Here is a 24,466-nt window from a genome sequence, read left to right on the forward strand (position 1 = left end):
TGTTTAATAAAAACTGAAAGATAATGTGCTTTCTCCCAGAGGATCTGCACTATCTAGTAACATGAAAATAAGTTGTTGTTGTTGTTTTTCTTTTTCACTTGCAAAAATGCTGTGTATTTTAGTTTTACATTTTGTTTCACTAGCTAGGTCTGCTTTAATGTCATCAGAGGCTGTGCTGTCTTTTAGTGGCAACTCTGTAATTTTATCTTTGTACTAACCCATTTTCTTTTCTTTTCTTTTTAAGATTTTATTTATTTATTTGAGAGAGAGAATGAGAAAGAGCATGAAAGGGAAGAGGGCCAAAAGGAGAAGCAGACTCCCTGCTGAGCAGGGAGCCTGATACAGGACTTGATCCTGGCACTCCAGCATCATGACCTGAAGCATGACCAAAGGCGGTCACTTAACTGAGCCACCCAGGCACTGCCTATTTTCTTTAAGTGTCTTAAATTACACCTTCTGTTCTTACAATGCAGGTTCTGCTGTTTAGATAATTACTTTTTTGTTTGTTTGTTTAGATAATTTCTAATAAAAATTTAATTAAAATGGGATCATGGAGCACCTGAGTGGCTCAGTGGGTTAAAGCCTCTGCCTTCAGCTCAGGTCATGATCTCAGGGTCCTGGGACCGAGCCCCACATTGGGCTCTCTGCTCCCGGGGGAGCCTGCTTCTCTCTTTCTCTCTGCCTGCCTCTTTGCCTACTTGTGATCTCTGTCTGTCAGAAAACAAAAAAAAAAAACAAAACAAAAAAAACCTAAAAAGAAATAAAAAAAATAAAATGGGTTCATGCATTAAGCAATAGCTGAACTAGCTTTACACATGGAATTATGAACACTCAAGAAATGGACACACAAAGATTAAAGCCCTATGCCTTTAGGATAATTTATAGATGGAAGAACTAAAGCAAAGAAAATAGGAGCCATTTGGTATTGTGGCCATGATTTACCTAACACCCAACAGTTTTATGAGAACTAGTTTCGAAGGGAGATTCAGTATATGATTGAAGTATTCTATCACAAAAGACCACCTTCAGACTGAAGCAGAAGATGGCTAAGTTTCATCTCTACTCTAGAAGCTTATCAAGGATATGGTCAAGTATCCAAGGCTGGCCTTCACCATAGTTATGAGAATGTGACAAGCAACATATGAAGTTAAAATAAGTATAAAAGCAGGATTAGTACAGTAAAGTGCACTCAGCAAGTAAAATTTTATTGGTATAGAAGATAATACAATAAAATAGAATATCTGTGAGACTTGGAGTTAGGCAGATAGATATGGCCTCTGAGATTCTCTAGTAGTTAGACCTTAAGCACTAACCTTAATTTTCTTAACTATATAGGGCTCTAATATGTTCCTTGTAGGTTCATTATAAGGATTAAATTTTGGACAGGGTGAAAAAAATTTATATTTAATTTAGCCAGTGGGACTATATAGATGATCCCACTTTTGATGGCAACATCCAAAGCATCCTAGGCAGTAGCATGTTGAACATATGCCTCGTGCTTTCCTTTGGGGCTGATCAGGGTGTTGACCTTGGCCACATCAACATCATAGAGCTTCTTCACAGCCTGTTTGATCTCGTGCTTGTTGGCCTTGACATCCACAATGAACACAAGTGTGTTGTTGTCTTCGATTTTCTTCCTGACTGACTCTGTGATCATGGTGGAACTTGATGATGGTATAGTGGTCAAGCTTGTTTCTCTTGGGGGTGCTCTTTCCAGGATTATCTGGGCTGCCTTCAGAGATTCAGTGTCTTGGTCATGGGAAGGTGGGTGATGTGCAAATCTCTATATTTTTGGCTCTGGACACCTTTTGGCACCAGTTTCTTGGCCTTCAGTGTTTTTGCTTTGGCTTTGGTGAGGGGTAGGAGCTTCTTTTCTTGCTTTTGGCATCATCTTCATGAGAAGCGAAGATTATTATTTTTTTTAATTATGTGTAAAAAGCCTAGCCCAAAGTAGACATTTAGTAAATAGCATTGCATGAAAATGACTATTGAATAAATCCTAGGTAAATACTAGTCCTTTCTCTTCAAGTAGGGAGGTCTCTAAGAGGATGTTGGGAAATGCATCCCTATCTCTCCCTGTCAGTATCTCTTCACAGTGGGCCTTCTCACCTTCCCTACACTATAATGAGATTGTATGATGTGATCTTAAAAGTTCATCCATTAGACTAAACTGCTATGATTTATTAACTCAGTGTAGTGGATTTATGGTTCCTCATTTTATTATTTATCTTTTTCTGAATGTTTGAAATATTTTAGAACTTTAAAACACACCTCACGGGACACCTGGGTGGCTCAGTGGGTTAAAGCCTCTGCCTTTGGCTCATGTCATGATCCCAGGGTCCTGGGATCAAGCCCCGCATCCAGCTGTCTGCTCAGTGGGGAGCCTGCTTCCTCCTCTCTCTCTGCCTGCCTCTCTGCCTACTTGTGATCTGTCTGTCAAATAAATAAATAAAAATCTCTCACACACACACACACACACACACACTTCACAAAATAAGGACAATAAAAGAAGAAATAGACCTATCCATTTATCAATCTCTCCATTCTCCCTCAAATCATGTTACAGGTAAAGTGCCAGATACTCTACCAGGTACTAGGCTTTAAACCACATTTTGTCCTCAAAAGATTCATGGTCTAAAGAGGATGTGAGAAAAATTGATAGATCATTACAAGGTATTCTGAGGAGTGCAATGTCAAAGGTGAAACTAGGGAATGATGAGAGAATAGAAAAAGTCCCCCCACCCATCCTTGGTGGAGTCCTGTAGAAAGCATAGGCTTAATTTACATCAGAGTTAAACCTTTACAGTGTGACTAGATTATGCAAATAAATAGAGAAAAGCATTCTTAGTAGGGGAAAGGGCAGGTACTAAATTTAGAATTCTAAGGAAAGCAAGGCATCTTAGTGTAATGGCAGAAGATGAGTGTCTTAGAGAATAAAGTTTTAATTAGAAGAAAAGGGCAAATGAGGATTCTGGTTAACGAAGAAGGGGCAATTTATAATAATGATATCTAATTATATCTAATAAAATAGTTATTTCCTAGCTCTTAAAACTGGAAAATCCTAGACATAATGAGAACCCTGTAGTGATGAACACCGTAAGCATCCAATTTGTGGTCTTTAATAGTAAAATTTAACATTTATTGGGTATTTAATACATGTCAGAACTTGTATGGTGTGTTTAACATATATCATATCATATAAAACTCGAAAGCAACCTGTGTGATAGAGCTAAGTCCACTGAAGTCATGATAAGTGATATTATTGAACAAATCATAAGTTTATGCTTATTTTTCCCTCTTTTTTCTTCCCATGAGGTCTAAGACTAATAACTGGCTGTCCTTGGATAAAAATTCAATGACCCCAGAGCATCAAATCACAGGCAAGGCCTGTGACTTATACAACTGTGTACTTCCCAATTATCTAATATAGGTTCTTGGACATGGTAGATACTAAATATTCATTGAATAAATGAATGAGTCTAACCTTCAACTGTAGAGAGTTGGTGGCTACACGTTTTTCCCTTCAACTCTGTACATACATACACATAAACACAATTATTATAACTATTACACAACATATCATAATGTAGATTGGCTTATGTCTACTAATTAACTGAATATTGGGACAAAGATGCATCAATTTTTTATTGAAATATCATTGAAAAGATGATTCAATTTTTACCTCCGAAAGAAACACAATACATAAACCAATAAGAAATCAAATACATAAAATTCTAAAAGTCTTCATAATAGTTAAAACAAATGTGTAGGTTATGTTTACAGATTGTTAGGGCACTGAATCATTTCTGTGAAAATAGATAAATGACAGGAATTGAGGATATACTCCATCTTTCTAGTATAGAATGTATTTCAGAGTAACCAAATAATTGAGGAGGAAAAGTTATTCTTACAAAAAAATCACAATATACGCAAATAGAATTACAAAATTCATTGTAATCTTTACTGAAATAATATACATAGGAAACTATTGTCAATGAATGATAAAATTATGGGGTAAAGTTTGTCAGAGAACTATAGAATAGAAGTGATGGTCCGACATCACCTCCAACTACTGTTCAAATTAAAAAGTAAGAGTGCAAAAACCAGACAACATGTTCCTCTGATGTCCTTGAAAAAGTAGTACACGACAACACCTGTGAAGAAATTCTTAACAAAAACAACAAAATTGGTACTGAACCTAATCAAATCTCTCAATCTAATTCCCTAATTATGGAAACTCCAAGAAGTTATGACTGAAAGTCCATGAGGTGATAGAAAATAAGGATAAACAAACAGGCTAGATAATACTGCCAGGACAAAGTTAGTCATCCCTGAAGACTGGAGAATTCTACCTAAGAAAATCCAGTTTCTTCCATTAGTAAATTGCATTTTAAAAAAAGAAAAAAGATGAGAGCGTTGTCTGGGTGGCTCAGTCAGTTAAGCATAGGACTCTTGATTTTGGCTCAGGTCATGATCTCAGGATCATGGATGGAGCCTCACATTGAACTTTGCACTCAGCATGGAGTCTGCATGTCCCTCTTCCTCTCTCCCTCTACTCCTTCCCCTGCACTCTCTCTCTCTCTCCCTCTCAAATAAATAAATAAATAAAATCTTCTTTTTTAAAAAAGATGAGAAACAGTTTGTTTTTTTTATTTTATTTTATTTATTTATTTTTGTGTGTGAGAGAGAGAGAATGAGTGGTGGGGAGGGGCAGAGGGAGAAGCAGATTCCCTGCTGAGCAGGGATCCTGATATGGAATTTGATCCCAGGACCCTGGAATCATGACCTGAGCTGAAGGCATATCTTAACCGACTGAGCCATCCAGGTGTCAAAGAAACATAGTGTAAAGTTTTTTCCGGCGAGATAAACACAACACCAGGCAAAGTGGGTGCAAGGCAAGATTTATTAAAAACGCTCTCCGGCGAAGTTTCAGGGCTCAGGAGAAGGGGAGCCAGGAAAGTTGCGCAGGGAGGAGGTGGGCACCCTCGGGCCGAGGTTCCGCCACTCTGGAAAGCAGAGTGGCGGAAGTCGCACCCAAGGCAGGGAGGAGGGGGCTTTTAAGGGGTCTCGGAGGAAGCTCAGGGGTCTTTTGGAAGTTTCCCTTATTTGGATATCCCGCCTGCTCATCGGGATCCGATTGGTCCACAGGAGCCCGGGGCGGGGGTCTCAGATTCCTGCTTGGGCCTTTGTTCTCCTGTCCGAGCTCAGGTCTTGTGGTGGGAACTTTCGCCATCTTTGGTAGCCCCCTTCCTGCCAGCCCAACATTCCGACCTTTTGCTTAATATAATGGTGTCAGGGGCGTCGACTCGGTTCTGGCTACTTCCTGCTGACAGGGGGCGTCATTGTAGGGGTAGTCGGAAGTGGGCAGGCAAGAGTAGGGCTGGAGGAGGAGTTGATTGACAGATACTCAGGCAAGTTCTTGTAGGCGACCCTGCAAGTACCGGAAAAGACAGGGAGCAACTGAGATTAGGAGGAGGATTATGCTTACAGGTCCCGCCAGAGGGAGCAGCCAGGTTACCCAGTTGTAGGGGTCCAGGCCCCAGGAGGATGTGTCTCACCACTGTGCTTGGATCCGATCCCTGAGTTCTTTGATCCTGGAGGTAACTATATGATTGGTTAACAAAGTAACAACATTCTTCATTTAATAATAGGCAGGTCCCCCCTTTTTCGGTGGTCAGAAGGTCTAAGGCCCGTCGGTTCTGTAGAGCTAAGGCTGCCAGGCTGGTGACTTGCGTCTGTAGGGCTGTGAGGGAGTCAGCAACCCGTTCCGTGTCATCATTCAGGGCTTGGTAGAGTTTGTAAGAAAAAGTCTATGGAGGTTCCTATCCCCGCTGTTCCAGTTGCCACCCCTGTGGCTATTCCTGCCCCTGTTATGAATGGGAGGTGGGCAGCCCTTCCTCCATGGTGTTGGGGAAATAGGATGGACAGCAGCTGGGATTCAGAGTAGATGGTGGTAGGAGATAGTAGAATGAATATACAGCCCAGGGAGTCATTAGTGGTCAGGCAGCAATAGATTCCCTGAGGGCACAAGAGAAATATTCCCAAGGGAGTACAGTACAGGAGGGAGGAATTAGTGATATGGCAGCTGCGGTGGTAAGGGAGGACACATTAATAATAGGTATGTTTCCCCCGATGGGGCCCATATGGACCGTATTATTTGTGGCCCTGAAGTTGGGGAGTGGCCAGTCAATAGGGTGGGGTATCCCTACGACAAGGAGTGAGGTAAGGTAGATAGGATAAAAGAGGTGGGGAAATGGCTGGAGGGCTGTGATTTCTAAGAAAGGGCCGGACGTATAGTAATTCAAATGGGCTTAAGCCTGAAGACCCGCGGGGCGTAGCCAGGAGTCTGATGAGAGCCATAGGCAGAAGTGTAGGCCAGGAAAGACGGGTTTCTAGAGTAGGTTTGGTGAGTTGGGCTTTGAGCAGCCCATTGGCCTTTTCTACCTTACCAATGACTGTGGGTGGTATGGGATGTGAAGTTTCCAGGTTATGTTGAGGCTCTCAGCTACCTGTTGGGTTACACTGGAGATGAAGGCAGGTCCGTTGTCCGACTGGAGGGTCTGGGGCAATCCGAACCTCGGGATGATGCGCTCGATGAGTATTGTAGCCACTACGTCTGCTGTTTCCTGGGCGATGAGGTATGCTTCGATCCAGCCTGTGAATGAATTTTATGGCAAGGCATGGGAGTGAAGTCCAGGTGTCAGTCTTCCCCCGGCTGATGACCTCGGAGCTGTTGGTTAGGCCCTGGTCTGCAGATTCCTCCTTGTGAATTCACGGCAGAACAGGTTTTGCAAGCCCTGTGGACAACTTCGATTACCTTAGATAAGGAAGGATGATAGAACAATGGCTGAAGAAATTAGTGGAGAGCCTATGGGCCACTATGGAGGGATTGGTGGATGTCAGTAATCAAGGTGTGCACCAGATTGCCTGGCAGGGCAATCCTGTCCTGGGTCCACCCCTTATCTGGCAAGGGTTTAGGCAGTAAAGTTGCAGGGTTTAAGCGGGGGGAGGTAGAGAGAGAGAGATGCGGGTTCTCTAGGAATAGCAGATGGAATAGCTGGAGACGGGAGTCAGATGGGCCAGGGATCCGTGGCTAAGGAGCTCTGTGAGTCAGCAGGAGAGTAGACTGTGATGGGCTGCCCTAAGGTCATGTTGAGGGCCTTAGAGGGGGGTACTTGATATCCCTTGGCCCCCAGAAAGCTAAGTAGGGTGGAGGTGTCGTCTTGGGGAGACCGAGAGGGAGGGGCTACAGAGGAGGAGGTCATCCACATATGTAGTAGAGTCCTGGCCTTAAGGACGCACTGCTGTTAAGTCTGTAGGCCTGGCCGAAAATGTGAGGGCTGTCCCTGAACCCCTGGGGTAGAACAGTCCAAGTTAATTGTCCAGAAGCATGCGTGTCAGGATCCTCCCAGGTGAAGGCAAAAAGAAAAATAGGAATCAGGGTGCAAGGGGACAGTGAAAAAAAAAAGCGTCCTTTAGTTCCAGTACAGTAAAGTCATAGGTGTTTGGGGGAACGCGAGACAGTAGGGTTAGGAACGACTGGGTGGAGGGGGACCACGACCTCGTTGATAAGCCTAAGGTCTTGTACCAGTCGATAAGCCCCTGAGGGCTTGCATACTGGAGGATGGGGTGTTACAGAGGGAAATGATGGGGATCAGGAGTCCCTGATGTTAAAGCCGTTCTATGATAGTTTCAGGCCCTGGCGGTGGGCTAAGGAAATAGGCAACTGAGCTTGAGGGAAACTTAGAGTTATCCTTAAGCTGTACTTGAACCGGGGTAAGGTGGGAAGCAATGATGGGTTCTGAGGTGTCCCACACCTGAGGGTCTACAGTAGGTAGGTCATCTGGAGCGGGGGTCGAGGGAGTGGAGAGGTGTAGGATGAGACGGGTTGAGGTGGATAGAGGGGAGGAAGGGGAGAGGCAGATAGTTGCCCTTAGTTTCTGGAGAATGTCCCTACCCAGTAGAGGGACCAGGCAGGAAGGAATCATAGGAACGAGTGGGGGAAGGGAAACCCATCCAGGCTACAGGTAAGGGGAAGGGTCACCCTAGGATTGGAGGAGGTCCCATCGATCCCCATAACAGTAATTGGTGAGGTTCGAGTAAGTCCCGAGTAGGAAGGCAGAACAGAGTAGGTAGCCCCCGTGTCCAGCAAAAAAAAGAGATGGACTTACCCGCTACCTGGAGCATAACCCTGGGCTTGGCCTGGGTGAGAGGGGTGGCTGAGTCTGGGCTTCGTCAGTCGTCCTCCAATCCAAGCAGTTGAAAGGCCAGACTTACTATCTCGGGGGGGTCCCCCACGTTGAGGCGTCGAAGATACCCCGAGGTTAGGGCAGTCGGATTTCCAGTGGCCCATCAAATGGCATTGAGGGCAAGGCCGAGTTGGCGGCTTTGGATTGGGGCACTGGCGAGCCCAATGTCCCTCGGCCCTGCATTTGAAACAGGCCCCCCGACGGGGTGCGATTGGTTTCCCCTCTCTGCTGGCTCCCAGAGCCGGCCGGCCGCAGGGCTGCTACCAAGGCTTGGGTCTGCAACTGAACCTTTTGCTGGAGTCTGGCTTGTCGTTTAAGCTCAGCCGCCTCCTCACGGGAATTAAAGACCTTAAATGCCATTTTCACCAAGTCAGAAATGGGGGTCTGAGGGTCCTCCTCAGCCTTCTTTAACTTTCTCTGTATATATCCGGTGCCGATTGAGAGATAAAATGAGTAGCCAGTACCGTGGCCCCCGCAGGAGAGGCAGGGTCCAAGCGAGTGTACTGGGTTAAAAGTTAGGTCAACTGGTTAAGAAACATGGTGGGGTTGTCGTAGGGGCCTGGACAATATCCCTAATCTTGTCGTAATTAACGGCCTTATTAGAGGCTGCCCTCATGCCGGCTATGAGACACTGGACCATGCGGTCGTCGCGGTGCCAGTGGCCATCTTGGCCATCCTGATAATCCCAACCTGGTTCTACAGCTGGGACCGCCCGGGCTCCAGCATCAGTGAGCTGGACCTGATCCGCGTGCTCCTGGGCAGCAGCCTGGATGCGTTCCCTCTCCTCTATGGTGAGGGTGGTGGTCTGGACCACATGTAAATCATGCCAGGTGAGGTCATAGGCTTGGGCCAGACACTGGAATTCTTTAATGTAGTTATCAGAACTGGCCGAAAAGGAGACCAAACGTTTCTCAATTTGGGAAAGGTCCTGTAGAGAGAAGGGCGCATGAACTCAAACTTCCTCAGCTCCAGCAACCTCCCTTGGGGGTCAAGACTAACTCAGCGGGGGGCTTTCCAGCCCTAGTGCGGCTGGAGCCACACAGACACATTCACGCAGTCAGGCACTCTTCAGATTCAAACAGATTGGACACCCTCCCCTTTGGGTATCCCTGGCTAATGGGAGGTGATCAGTCTCCCCTTCCATTCTTTACGAAAGCATCTAGCTCAAACAGTAGCCCTGCGGCTGTTACAACAGAATTCAATTAAGCACAAAAGGTGTTTACCAACAGATTTCAAAAGCGTAAACCTAGTTCTGGCGACCAGCGCTCGGGTATTTTATCCCATTCTGTTAAAGGTTACCAAAGACTTTGAATGCTACCTTAAGAATGACCCATTAAAACTCTGAGACACAAGTAACCAGCAGTTCTAGTCATCTCTTTGCTAGCAGATTTTAACAAATAACAAGAGCCTATTTGACCTTCAGTAAGCTTTGATTGGAGTTTCCCGTTTACTGCGGATAAATTTGTCAGGAGTTCGGATAGGAGTGGGAGGGGGAGAAGGAGGGGTAGACGAGAGCGCTGGTTCAGAAATCCTGAATTTAAGGGACCTTGGGGTGAAGGATCACGGTAAAGAGGAGGAGGAGGAGGAACCAGAGGCCCTCTTGTCAGTGGATGGGTGAAGCTCTCCGGGGGTTCAGAGAGAGGAGACGGGGAGGAGAGGTCCGAGTCTTTGGGAGCAGTGGGTGGCAGGGTAGGGGGAGGGGAGCGGGCCAAGAGGACCTGTGAGGTGGAGCAGTGAGAGCAGAGGAAGGGGCGAGAGTGCAGAGTCCAGAAAGCTGGACATAAGGGACCTTGGCCCATCTGCCTTGGTGCCTGCCGAGGTTATTTAGGTCCATGAAAGTCTGATAGTTAAACGTGCCTTCCGGAGGCCATTGGGACTGATTGTCTAATCGGTATTGTGGCCAAGCGACAGTACAGTAACGTCGTTTTCGCAGGTCCTGGTCCAGTTCCAGGGTTTTAAGATTGGCCAGCAGGCCTAAAACACCCCCGGGATGTTTTAGGGTCCAATTTGGATTGGGAGGTCCCCACGATTCGTTGCCGGGCAACCCGAGGGCTGGAGGAAGGCGTCCCCTCGTCCACCACTGGGTTGCGGAAAAACTGTGTCGACTGCCGTAGAGGTTAGGACGTCTCCCAGCCTCTCGGAGTCACGGAGGTCACCTGGTGACCGGCGGGGTCCACCCTGACGCGGCCGCGATTAGGGCAGGGCTTTCCGGAAGGAGGCGCGGAATCGGGGAAACTCACCACAGCTTCGGAAGTGGCGTTCGGAAAGGCAGGTCCGGTTCAGCCAGGGAAAGGAGAGAGCCTCCCCACTGTGTGGGGGCTCAATCTCCTTCCCGGGTCTCGGCACCAAATGTAAAGTTTTTTCCGGCGAGATAAACACAACACCAGGCAAAGTGGGTGCAAGGCAAGATTTATTAAAAACGCTCTCCGGCGAAGTTTCAGGGCTCAGGAGAAGGGGAGCCAGGAAAGTTGCGCAGGGAGGAGGTGGGCACCCTCGGGCCGAGGTTCCGCCACTCTGGAAAGCAGAGTGGCGGAAGTCGCACCCAAGGCAGGGAGGAGGGGGCTTTTAAGGGGTCTCGGAGGAAGCTCAGGGGTCTTTTGGAAGTTTCCCTTATTTGGATATCCCGCCTGCTCATCGGGATCCCATTGGTCCACAGGAGCCTGGGGCGGGGGTCTCAGATTCCTGCTTGGGCCTTTGTTCTCCTGTCCGAGCTCAGGTCTTGTGGCGGGAACTTTCGCCATCTTTGGTAGCCCCCTTCCTGCCAGCCCAACACATAGATTTTTAAAAACAAAAAATATATTAACTGAAAGCAATATATAGACCTTGGTTGGATCTTCAAAAAAAAAAAAATGTTTAAGATAACTAAAGTAGACTGAGCATAGACTTGAAATTAGATGATACTAAAGATTTATTATTCTGTCTTTTTGTCCATAATGCTATACTGGTATTGTAGTTATAAACTTAAATCCTTAATTGTTACTTGTATATACTGAGACATTACAGAGAAGATATGTTATCTGACATTTATTTTAAAATACTGAAGTGTTTTGTTTTTTTTTTTTTTAAATGTTAGTGAGTCAGAAGAAACAATGTTTACAGAAAGATGATGGTGTGGGTCACCTGGGTGGCTCAGTGGGTTAAAGCCTCTGCCTTCAGCTCAGGTCATGATCCCAGGGTCCTGGGATTGAGCCCCACAGCAAGCTCTCTGCTCCATGGGGAGTCTGCTTCCTCCTCTCTCTCTGTCTGCCTCTCTGCCTACTTGTGATCTGTCTGTCAAATAAATAAACAAAATCTTAAAAAGAAAAAAAAAAAGATGATGGTGGTTAAAGCGTGATGATGGGTATATGCCAATTAATTATATTATTTTTTCTGGTTTGGTTATATTTAACTATTTCCACAGTAAAATTTATTTTTAAAATGGTAAACATTCAAATTGAGCTCATTATGTTACTCATACTCAATAAAGGGTAGCTACTATTAAAACTGAGAGAAGGAAGGCTAAATCATGAAGCTGGGGAAGAAGGTTCAAACTATCATCAAATAAATGAGCAAAGACAAGAATAAGGGAAAAGAGCAAAGTTGACTAGCCAAAACCAACAAGTGGATGGATGATCAATGCAAACACCACAAACCAGAAGATAATTGTTTATGGCTAGACTATACCTTAAAGTCTCAAATTCAGCATGTCTAATATTGAACCCATATTCAGTTTCCACAAAATTTTACCCTCAGTCTTTCCTCATTGTAGATAATGACAGAAGCTAGAAACCTAGATGTCAGCCCAAAATCTCTTTCCTCTTCACCTCTCACTCCTTTTCAATTTGTCACCCCTGTATCTCTCAAATCCATTCTCTTATGTCCCTCTCAGGGATTATCACTCTGGGCCCAAGCCAAATTTCTTGCCCGAGTTACTCCAATAATCTCTAATAGTGATTTCTAGATTTACTCTTGCTCTCATCCCCATGTGTGGTGTCATCTCAGCAGCTTGAGTGAAATGTTTGCAATTCACATATGAGAATGTCACAGCTTTGCTTCAAACCCATCAAGGACTATGACCTCATCCAGATGTACACCTCCACACTTACATCGCATCTCTGCAGTCTTGGGGGTTATAGCCATGTTAACTGCCTTTAGGATCCTTGAACATGTTATGCTCTTTCTACTTCGGAGCCTTTGCCTGTAATATTCCCTGCCTGGGATGCCCTCAGACTCACTGTTGTCCTTTTCATCAGACTTCTAACCTCTCAGACATCACTTGGAATGTAACTTCTTCCAGAAAACCTGCCTTGACTATGCTTCATGATTAGATAGGTGCCCCTGCCATCTTTCCTAGTAGCTCTTTTTTTTTTCTTTTATACCAGCTTTAAAAGTCATTTAACCAGAAAAAAAAAATTAAAACACACAGCTATAAAGGTTACTTAAAATTATTAAAATTAAAATATTATTTTAATAAATGATATACTTTATGAGGGTAGAATCCTCTCTGTTGTATTTACCATAGCATCCCTATCTCTCTGCATATGCCTGATAATTGATAGTCAATAAATACTTGCAAGGTATTTACTGAGCCCTAATTCTGGCTAATAGAGATTGCATTAGTTTAGGTATTACCAATACAATAATCTCCTAGAATAGGATAGGACACTTTCAAACTCTATAAACTAGAGACACCTACAGAGTGTACATCTAGAGTTTAGGGCAGAACCAGTTTAAATGGGGTTGATATGTAGGAAGTTTGTTTTGACAATATATACATGTGGGCCAGAGTAGATGTTGTTTTATATTTGATAGCAAGAGGTCTGTCAAGTTAAAGAAATCACTTTGGTAAAGGAAATTAAGAGGACAAAGTACATTTTTGCCATTAATCTAAGCATGCTTGGAAGGCTATAAAAAAACAGACTGGGAGAATTGACACAGAGGCCCAGTGGCGTGATGAAGGCTTTGTAAGTTGTTCACTGGGAAGCCTGATACGGCGGCAAGTGTAAAGCAAAATTCTTAATTAAATTGAACATTAGAAGTTGAATTCTGTCTCTAAGTAGACGGAACAGAATTACAAAAGGCCACATGTGGTCATAAGTAATACAGAACCAAGACTCCCCAGGGGCCAGAAACCCTGTGTTAATCTCTCCGTGGCTCTGAAAGGAGGAAGGAAAAATATTAAGCCTCCTTGTGGAGATCAGGTGATGACTTCCTAATCCCAGCCAGAGGCAGCATTTCCATGGAAACTTATCTTCCCTTCCTCTTCACCCACACACTGCTCCTTCCACCTAAAAAGCTGGCTTTTGAGTCCCAAGAGAGGGGTATGGAAGCACCTTGATGTTTTTCTAAATAATGAGACAAACTCCAGCAGAAAGCAGAGGCAGGCACTGAGATTTACGTGCAAAGTGATGGTCTTCCCTAGAGCCCTGCAGCAGCTCCAGGACCAGACCCGGCTGCTTTCCTTGGAGCTTTTCCTAACGTTCGATTACTCTGTATGTGTGGGGGGACCACCCAGCTTCACGTCTGGAATAGGATCAAGGAGGAAATCTGGCAGGGACAACTGTGGTGTGAATACTCTTACCCTCTAATCCTTCAACTCACCTTAGTTTAAGCCACTTAATTTTTGTTTGTTTTAATTTAATTTAATTTAATTTTTTCAGTGTTCCAAGATTCATTGTTTGTGCACCACACCCAGTGCTCCAGCAATATGAGCCACCAGGCTCACCTAAACCCCACCCCTCTCTCCTCCAAAACTTTTTAAGCCCCTTCCTTGACTGGTCCTGGGTTTCATTTCCACTAGTGTGGGGAGCCTACCTGAATCCAGTTCTCTGGTTCTGCCTTTATAGTTTTCCCTCTGCCTGAAGGATTATTTCCAGTCTCTTGGTCTTTCCAACTTTTGCCCACCATTCAGGTTTTATTCAAGGGGCATCATTTTAGTAAAATTTGAATACTATTATCCAAAATGATGAAATCCTTTTCAGTACCCTCAGTTCACAAAAATGTTCCCTCATTAAAAGTCTGATATACGTAATATCTATACTGTTCATTTGAAAACGAGCCTAAGTGGTAGAATTCGGTTTTTATCCATGCCTTTCAATTTACCTAGCTCACTATATACAGAGAAAGAATTCTGGGATGAAAAAAAAAAAAGAATTCTGGGATGCGTATGACCAATAAATATTTGCTGAATAAACATATTGACCCTATTCATTCACAACCTAAATTGAGAATTCTTTTACAAGACCCTATGGTAGACAAAATTTCAAAACACTTTCTGATTTCTAGATTTTACAAGTGAAACAAGGTAGCTACAGCATTTAAGTAAAAAGAGTTTCCTTTGGAATATTAGCTAGTAAAAGTCTCCACAATAAAGCAGACCACCTACCTATCCTTAGCAATAGTCAGAAAATAAACAGATTGCAGGAAAGTAGTCAACTGAATCAAGATAATCAGGGAGACACAGCAGAAAGATTTTTTTTTTTCTTCAGATATTTTGTATGAAATAAATAATCTGCAATATAACCAGAGATAAGACAGAATCTTTAGGCTCTGAAGAGCATCTCTGTCTGCAAAGCTGAGTTTTGCAAATTCTGTGGCCTACTTATTACGGTCTCTGAGAAACAACTACCGTGCACCTATCATCTTTAATCTCTAACATTGCCTGAACTTTCTTAATAAGCTCTATTCCTGACACCACCTCTTATTTTCTAATTCAGATCTTCATTATTCTTCTAGTCAACTAGCTACCTTCCCTTAGATCAGGAAAAATTATTATTATTATCATTATTATTACCATGTGAATTAAACTATTAATGGTAAATGGTGTTTCTCACTTTAACATAGGCCTGTCCCACTGGTGGGATTCGTGCCAACTCTGAAGAAATGTTAGTCATGTGGTTTTCAGAAGATGAAAGCTTAAGATAAAGCCCAAGAATGTTTGATGCTGGAGGTGGGACTCGTATTATATAGGTCTCAGCCAAAACATGTGATAGTCACTGTAGGGGTAGCTGGAAAGAGAAGTGTGTGGCTCAATTAACTGGCTCAAGCTGATCTGTGAGGTCTAGGGGAAGAATGCTCCTGGCTGCTTTGTGCTTCCTACTCTGGAGTTTTCAGACCTCCACCGGCCATTTCCCTCGAGCCTGTGCCTCCTCCAAGAGCCTGATGGAGAAGGAATGCTGCCCACCGTGGAGGGGTGACGGGAGTCCCTGTGGCCAGCTCTCAGGTAGGGGTGCCTGTCAGAATATCGTTCTGTCTAATGCCCCCCGTGGGCCTCAGTTCCCCTTCACAGGGGTGGATGACCGGGAGTCCTGGCCCTCAGTCTTTTATAATAGGACCTGCCACTGCTTTGGCAACTTCATGGGATTCAACTGTGGAAATTGTAAGTTTGGCTTTTGGGGACCAAACTGCACAGAGAAACGACTTTTGGTGAGAAGAAACATCTTTGATCTGAGTGTCCCAGAGAAGAACAAATTTCTTGCCTACCTTACTTTAGCGAAGCATACCACCAGCCCAGACTATGTCATCCCCACAGGCACCTATGGCCAAATGAATAATGGATCAATCCCCATGTTTAAGGACATCAACATTTATGACCTCTTTGTCTGGATGCATTATTACGTGTCAAGGGACACACTGCTCGGAGGGTCTCAAGTCTGGAAAGACATTGATTTTGCTCATGAAGCCCCAGGTTTCCTGCCTTGGCACAGACTCTTCTTGTTGCTGTGGGAACAAGAAATCCAGAAGCTCACTGGGGATGAGAACTTCACTATTCCATATTGGGACTGGCGAGATGCTAAAGGTTGTGACATTTGCACCAATGAGTACATGGGAGGGCAAAACCCAGCGAACCCTAACTTACTCAGCCCAGCATCCTTCTTCTCCTCTTGGCAGGTAAGGCATCCTGGACATCCAATATTAGAACATAAAAGAACCTTAGCAATTAGGTCTTTATACACCTCCCTCCCCATCTCTCCTGCCAAGAGCAGAAAAGATCTCCTATTAAAAGTTCTCAGCATACCTTGTATTTTCCTCTATAGCACACTTCACAATTGTGATTACATAGGCATTTGTGTGTTTATTTGTCTAATATCCTCTACCATGTTCCTAAACTTTAATAAATAAAGAGTGTTTGGTTCATCACTGTACTTCTCAGTACATAGAATGGTACCTGGCAAGTGGTAAGGGCTCATTAAGTGTTTGTTGGATGAATGAACAGATATTTAGATGATTAAGTTAATGATCTAGGTCAGTGTCCCTGAAATTTTCTTCACAATAAAATTCGTACAGTGTACAAATTACAAATCCCTGCTCCTAGCTCTTAGACCCATTGATCAGAAATTTAACAGGGAGCCTTTGGGAAGGCATCATTTACTAAATGTCTATACAATTATTATCATCAGGGAAATTGGGAGAATATTATTTAGATTAAATCTTTAAAAAAAAAAAAAACATATGGGGACCCTGGAACCCAAATAGGTAAATAATGAAAACAGCTAATTTACATTGAGCATCTAGCATGTGTAAAGCCCTGTTGCAAGTGTTTCTGTGTAGTTAACTCGACTAATGCTTTTACTATCCTTTCCCTTTGCTAAGGTTTAAAGCACTGAGCTATAAAGATGAACCATACACAATCTCAGGATCACTAGGAACTAACAGAGATGGGTCAGGCTTGGCTGCCTGACCACCTATACTGTTCCTGAGGACATGTCTGCTATGATGTCTTCAGTCAGAGGATCTGGCTTACTCTGTCTCATCTTTTTTCATTAGCCTGTGAAAGAAATTAGCTTTTTTCCTAACTATGTGCAAACTTTAGAGGTACAAGGTAAGGGATTGCAATTCTGAAATTTAATTTCTATTTATCCTATGCTGAATTTTTCACTCTGGATTAGGGACAAAGTGTGAGCAAAGAAATATGCTTTTAATTATTTATCATTTTAAAAGCATAAGGAGGAAGAAATGTTTTTTTGTCTGTATTCCAGACATTTCTAATACAGCACTTTTGACTAGCAGGGCTTTATGGAACTGAGCCTAAAGTTTAAATGAGATGGGAAGAGTCTGGCATTCGTATCTTATGCTCTGCAAGTTTGGAGTGTGAAGGGCTTCCTGCCCTCCCCACTAAGTTCACACACCTTCCAAATGGAGTCTATTGAAACTCATTGAAAAATGGTCATGGTGTAATATACGGTATCACTAATGACAGCTATTTACCAAAAGGAATGAGTTTATTTATGCAGGAAAGGCTGCAAAAATGAGCTTAAAAAAAAAAAAAAGATTTATTTCAATAAGCCTTCAGACCTCCTACCTTAATTTATAAAGTACAAAACTCTCATCTAGTTCTCTCATCCTCTGTTATTGCTTAAAATACTGCTAAGTGAGGACAGGGATTTTGAGTCCATTATAATTCTTTCCTTAGCTGTACCACCTCACTTGATCCAGAAAGGCTGGTGGCTTATCTAAATCACCAAAAATGTTACAACATCCACATGGAAGCTTAACAGACAAATGCTAATAGATATTTGATTACATGAGATAGATGCTAGTTGGTGTTACTAGAATTATATATGCATTTTTTTTCTAATCATTTATTGAGTGGAAAATTCCTCTCCATCTCCTCTTCTCTTTATGATTGTAGCTGATTTTATTTCTAAATACATCTTTCTGGGTCTAGTGGGTAAACACTGGACAGAAATTATGATATTCGTTTCCATATTCCCCAATGATTAAACTGCTGTGTGGTAATTGGTGCTAAAATTCAAAATCAGAAATAGAGTGAACAAAGGCCATTGAAGAAAACCAAGCAAATAGTAGTTTAAATAAAAAAAGAGAAAACAAAAAGAAAAAAGAATCTGTGTCTGCCTACTGTGAGTGCTGTCCCTGTGAGGTGAGAGCTGCTGTTTCCATTTCTGGTTACCATCCTTTAAAAATGAGGATCAGTTGTTTATAGCCATTTAATTCAGTACTTCTTAGTATCTAAACCACTTAGGGAGCTTCAAGAACATTGCATGGATCTACCCACCTAATTCCTGCTGGAAAATCCTCTTCAGGTGGTCTACTAGGAAGTCCAGGCATCTGCACTTTTAAACATTTCTTTAAAAATTTTATTTATTTATTTTAGAGAAAGAGAGAGTGGGGGAAGGGGCAAAGGGAGATAGAGCAAAAGAATCCTCAAGCAGACTCCCCACTGAACAGGAGCCCCTCCTGGGGCTCAATCTCACAACCCCGAGATCACAACCCCAGCCAAAACCAAAGTCCAGCACCCAACTGACTGAAACACCCGGCCACCCCCAGGCATTTGCATTTTTAAAACAGTGGGACATCTGGATGGCTCTTGGGGGATGCCTGGGTGGCACAGCCAGTTAAGTATCCAACTCTTGGTTTCAGCTCGTACAGTGAGATCCAGGCTGTTGCCCAGCCTCATGATCAGCATGGAGTCTGGTGGAGATTTTCTCTCCCTCTCCCTCTGCCCCTCCTGTTTGTGTTCTCGCTCTGTGTCTCTCTGTCTCTCTAAAATAAATATTTTTTTTAAAAAAAAAAGTCTTTAAAAATAAATAAGTAAAATCTTCTCTTGTGATTCTAATGTGCAACCAGCATTGGGAATCACTGATTTAATGAATCTGGAAATTGTTCTGGTATCGATTTCACTTTAGAAACTCGGGTTCTACAATAAACATACCCCTAGTTTAAATGTTTCCGCCTGAATTGTACGCTCAAATCGAGATGTGAAGTGAGAATCAAACAGCTTCCGGACTCTGCGGATTCACAGGACCTTGGAAATCAGCTAGAGTGCTGGCCCCTCTAGTGCCAAGCCTCCATCTCTTCCTTAATTCCAGGAGTTTTGCAACACAAAAACAGAGTTTTTAGAAATTCATAGCATTTACTAACTGTGAGCTAAGAGACACTCAGTGGTGTGTGGTATAGTGCCCTTATTTTATAAATGAAGATAGAGGCCCCCAAAAGGTGGGATTTGTCCAAGGTCATGCAGCAGAGGACTGAAGCCTTGTGTCTCTGACTCCAATGTTTTTTCTCTGTTAATAAGAAACAATTTAGGCTCAGAAGAGATCATTTAGGTCACTGATTTACGGATATAAAATTTGACTTGTAGCTTCTTGGACTCCCTTAAAATTCAGTTGCACAGAAAACTGGCATTGATATTCCGATGTAGACCTTTTCATGTATGTTACAATAAAAATATTCCATTAGATTCTTTCTGATCCACATGCCTTACTCAGGAAAGAACTGACCCTTACCCTTTTGAGTTATCATTACACTTTGTACAGATTTATATGATAGAAACTTCAGTTCATGTCATTGTTTTCAGACCCGTCTTTGTCTATCAGAATGTCGGCTGCTACAGGGAAGAGACCACTTCTAATTTATTTTTGTATCTGCAGAGCCCAGAACCATGATATAGGCATAGAATGGGCTTTATAAATTCTCACCTAGTTCTTTAATGCCAAGAGCTTTTAATGTAGAAGTCTGTTTGTGATCAGTTAAAGCAGTCCAATATTTTTAGAGATGGGGGTTACTTAATAACGTTAATGTACAAACATCTGTGCTCAATGCAATCAGTTCCAATGTTATGCAAGCAGCAGACAGACCAGCCATAAAAAGGAAAGGTGTATCAAGGTAGCTGTCATGACAGACCAAAACAGAGAGAAATAAACATTCCTAGATGATACACATGAGTGAAATATGGCCAGGGAATCCACTCATCAGGGGAAAGCACATCACATGGAAGCAAACAGTGGGAAGAAAAAAGAAAAAAGTCACATTTCAGCAGAGAGTCATGGGTTTTAGGTAACCATGACAACAGCTCAGTGAAATAACAGCTTCGCTTCTCTTTTTTTCTTTATGGAAAAGATTCTGGGGAATGTCATATGGTTTACTTTTTTTTTCTTCTCCAGATAAATCTCTAATGCCCTAATAGAATCTTTGCTCCTGACAGCTTTTAATAGCTGGTAGTTTGTTGCTATATACTTTAGCTTAAGAGAACACTATCTAGGTTCACTTCCATTAATACGTCTGTTTCTTCTTTCTATCTCTCTTTTTTCATTTGCCTTGGAACACTTGATTCTTTCCCCCATCCTATGCTATAAATCACCTGTGTTGAAATAGAAAAAGAAGAACTTCCTTATCAGAGGACCTCTGCCACTTGCCAGGTGATATTGAACAAGTTATTTAGAGTCTTTTACCTTTGGTTTATCTCAACAGTAAAAAAATGGAGTGCAATTATTATATATGCTTGTTTTCTGTGTTAATGAAAGCAATAAATGCAATGGAAAGCAGAAAAAATGTAGTGGAAGGGTATAATCTTTTCAATTGCAGAAACACAGGTTTCAGTGGACTTTTGTAATTTTGCTACAAGATACTGAATAAGTTACTTATTCTGGGAAATGTTTTCTTTAAAATTAGAATAGTGTTATAATACATCTTAAGGCATTATTGTGGAAGAATTCAATGGGATCTGTTAATGTAAAATGACTGGTTTAGTATCTGACATATTCTTTCAGTTCCATGGGTGGAAATTATTACTAGAACATTTTTATATATCAATATTCATTATGACCATAATGAATATTCAGCCAGTGTTACAGAGCCGGAGTTAAAAACAATTTGGTAGCATGCCCAATGGTCTTGTATTCAATAATAGTATAATAGCTGTCATTATTTAAAAAAAAAACATTTCTTAAATTTACAAATTATAATATGTCAATTATTTTTCAATAAAGCTGGAAAAACCAAAAAAGAAAAAGATTTTTTTTTTTTAAAGATTTTATTTATTTATTTGACAGAGGGAGATCACAAGTAGGCAGAGAGGCAGGCAGAGAGAGAGAGGAGGAAGCAGGCTCCCTGCTGAGCAGAGAGCCCGATGCGGGACTCGATCCCAGGACCCTGAGATCATGACCTGAGCCGAAGGCAGCGGCTTAACCCACTGAGCCACCCAGGCGCCCAAGAAAAAGATTTTTTTAGAGAGAGGGAGAGCATGCACCAGGTGGGGTGGGGGGAAGGGGGAGAAGAGAGATTCTCAAGCAAACTCCCCATTGAGTGCAGAGCCTGACTTGGGGCTGGATCCCACGACCATGAGATCATGACCTGAGCCGAAATCAAATGTCAGACACTCATCCAACTGAGCCACCCAGATACCCCAACAGCGATCATTATTAAACACTCTATTTGAAACGACATAAGTGCTTTGCATATGTTACATTATTTGATCCTTCATAAAAAGTTGTTATAATCCCCATGTATAGATAAAAAACCTTAATACTCAGAGTTTAAGGGATTTGCTCAAGGTCATGTATCTAATAATAGTCAGTACTAGAAATCATGTCTGACTGTAATCTCCATGATTCTAACCATCATGCTAACAATTTCCCCTCCCTGAGTCTCCTGTATCAAATACAAACATGATGACTTGGAACTAAGTTTTTCAAATTATTTCTGGAACCAGGGTAGATTTCCTCCTTGTTACTAATACATCCACTCATCTGAACACTTAGTCACTTGGCAGTTGGCATGTCAGCAAAAATAGTTCCATTCAAACCTCTCTAATTTAAACAAGTCTGCTGTAGGAGTTTTTGAGGCACTAGGATCTTTTGAAAAAGTCCTGAGATGGTTTATTATTCCAACAGGAATGAAAATGATTTCATTTATGTACCTGCCATGATGTCTAGGTAATCGACTGATAAAGGAATCCAATATATTATATTCAATGAAAAAGCTAGTTTAGCTTTATTCAACCATTCCTAAGCCATTTACAGGCAGTAATAAATGTTGTGGATATATACATTTCGAATCAGCACAGTGTATTAATATTCTAGCTCTGGCTCTAAGCATCATATGACCTTAGATAAGTCATCCAACAGACCTAGTTCTCAATTACTACGTGTGGATAAAAGGATTGAGGAATGTCATAAATTGTGAAGAACCCTGGAAACGGACATTTGCTGGGCAAATGTGCTATTTTCTATTACTGTTTTATTATTAATATAGTAAAACTGTGCTACTTTCTATTAGTATTTTATTTTATTATTAATATAGTAGATGTGAATTATACATTACTATGTTATATAATGGTATATTTTTATTATATCCTATTATATTTAATGTGATTTCCTATTACTGTTGAGAAAATTGAGACTTAGCCAGTCTAAATAACATGCTCACTGACACATCGCTAGTAAGTAGCAGAGTCGGAACTGATGCCCACATCTCCCGGAATTTGGCATCCAGCTCTTTTCCACCACACAACACTATTCATAAGTGATATCTTAGTGACCCCAAATTAAAAGCTTCTCTAAGTGTCTCTCATTCAACACAGTAGCAGCCATTCCTAGGGGGCACGTCTCATTCAGTTCCATTGCGTGGTAATTGAATTTGCTTTTATGTTTCTCTAGAGGGCAAACTCACTGGAGCAGGAGGCTGATAAGATTGTCTTGATTATTTTTAACTGTGAAGCGAACAAGTGACCAGGAAGGCTTTTCACTTTTAAAGTATTGTTCCATGTCTTGCCTATTGTCCACAGAAGTATTCATCATAAAACAGGGTTTCAGTTGCTACTAGCCTTTTGTATTCTTCCCTACTCAGACTGCATTTCTTCATCATTAAAATAGGGGGGAAAATCATATAAATCTACACGGTGGTTGTGTGAAGTTTTAAAAATGTACACAGTGATGCCCTCCTCATGATCTCTATCAGAAAAGGGCCTCCTTGTATGTTTAATACAGATGATATGTTTAAAAAAATATCTTCTAGGGCAGAGGTTGGTACCAATTACAGGATGAGTTAAAAAGGCTGTTGAACCCGTCTGTAGTTTGTAGACGATTCATTGGTTCATCCATCAAATATTGATTGAGACTATATTCTAGATTCTGTGGGAAGTCCTAATAATAAAGTTGTCCTCGTGGAGACCACATTTTCTAAGGGAGATGATACTGGTTGTTGATCAAGAAAGTCTAAAGTAAATGAAGTCTACATTTGGCAAGGAATAATGTTATCTACTCAGTGGGCACAGGTTTCCTGTGGAAGTATGTGTCTGTTAGGAAAAGTTTGTCATGGCAGGGTGGTTCTCGGGCACTTTTTATTCTGAGTTAAGATTAATATCTTGCTACTTAGTTCATTGCTCTCACTGAATTTAAGTCATCAGTGATTTTAAGATGAATTAATTTATATAACACAGAGATGAAAAAATAAAGATAAATCTGCCTATTAAATTATGGTGTGATATTTTAAATTGTTTATAATTTTTATTTTGTATTTATACTGAAAGAGCTCCTTTTGACTTCTTTAGTGAAATATTTTGATCCTAGTTTACTGTTCTGCCTACTTATCAATGAAACTATGAGCAAAGTAATTCGGTGAAGATTTCCTCAACATTCTTCCTATTTAGAGTCAGATCCTTTCAAATTTCTTTCCAAGTGAGAGTTAACAGGGTCGGTTTTTCCTAAAATACTGCCTTGTCCTTGAAGATGAGGTCAGATGTCAGATCCATGCCAAGGAGTGAGCATGCGTAGACATGAACAAAGTCGTGGCAGGGAGAAGCACGTGTAATGCTCAGAGAAGGCTGGCCAACCTGACTTTAGCAGTCAGATCACAACATTTGTAAGCAAACTGAAGAGTGGTACCCGGACTCCGGCTATGTTCTGGAGGTACAATCGACAAGACTGCCTAATGATTTCAGTCATTAGTGAAAGACTCAAGAGAATAAAATACAAATGAAAACTCACCACTTTCTGGCTTAAAAAGGATGACTCATGGGTTGGAGTGGCAGGACAGGTGGTGTGATAGGAAATACGGGGAGAGGAACAGAGTTTGGAGAGCCTAAATGTGACATGTGAGATGCATAGGAGATAAGACGGAAATGGGAAGTCAGAGATGAAGATAAGGATTTCAAGTTCAGAGGAGAGGTTTTAACTAGAGATAGGAATTAGGGAGTTCTCACCAGGTAGTGGGGATGTAAGCCAGGAAACCTGTGAGAGCCAAAAGAAGATATGTGGAGAGGGAAGACAAGAGTTGGCACAGATGTAAACTCGGGACCAGGGCTAGCTCTGTGGGCATACATCCAGCAAAGTCCTACAGTGGATGTTTAACAGATGCTTGTCAGATTAATGTTCTCAACAAATACATATTTGACAAAATTATATGAAGTCATTTTCACTATCCTCCTTTGATTACTGAGGCCTAGGCAATTTAACTCATTTTCTTAAGTAGATGCAAGACAAGAATTTCTGTACTAGATT

General features: G+C 42.0%; 1 protein-coding gene and 1 long non-coding RNA gene across 2 annotated transcripts in view; one reads left to right on the top strand and one right to left on the bottom strand.

Moving 5' to 3' along the window:
• Positions 1–6,604: 6,604 nt before the first annotated feature.
• LOC123389584 lies at positions 6,605–10,530 on the bottom strand. The gene is made up of 2 exons (XR_006604218.1): positions 10,490–10,530; positions 6,605–6,655 (listed from the first exon to the last, which is right to left on the bottom strand). It is a non-coding gene; the product is annotated as an uncharacterized LOC123389584 (long non-coding RNA).
• A 4,562-nt stretch (positions 10,531–15,092) lies between these two features.
• Positions 15,093–24,466, top strand: part of TYR (tyrosinase) — a 109,603-nt gene continuing 100,229 nt past the window's right edge. Inside the window, 1 exon segment of the mRNA XM_004763563.3 lies at positions 15,093–16,118. Coding sequence (XP_004763620.2) covers positions 15,300–16,118 — 819 coding nt within the window. The 5' untranslated portion in view covers positions 15,093–15,299.

This window comes from Mustela putorius, unplaced genomic scaffold (genome assembly GCF_011764305.1).
Source record: "Mustela putorius furo isolate JIRA1106 unplaced genomic scaffold, ASM1176430v1.1 tig00003987_pilon_pilon_pilon, whole genome shotgun sequence".
In the NCBI taxonomy this organism is placed as follows: domain Eukaryota; kingdom Metazoa; phylum Chordata; class Mammalia; order Carnivora; family Mustelidae; genus Mustela; species Mustela putorius.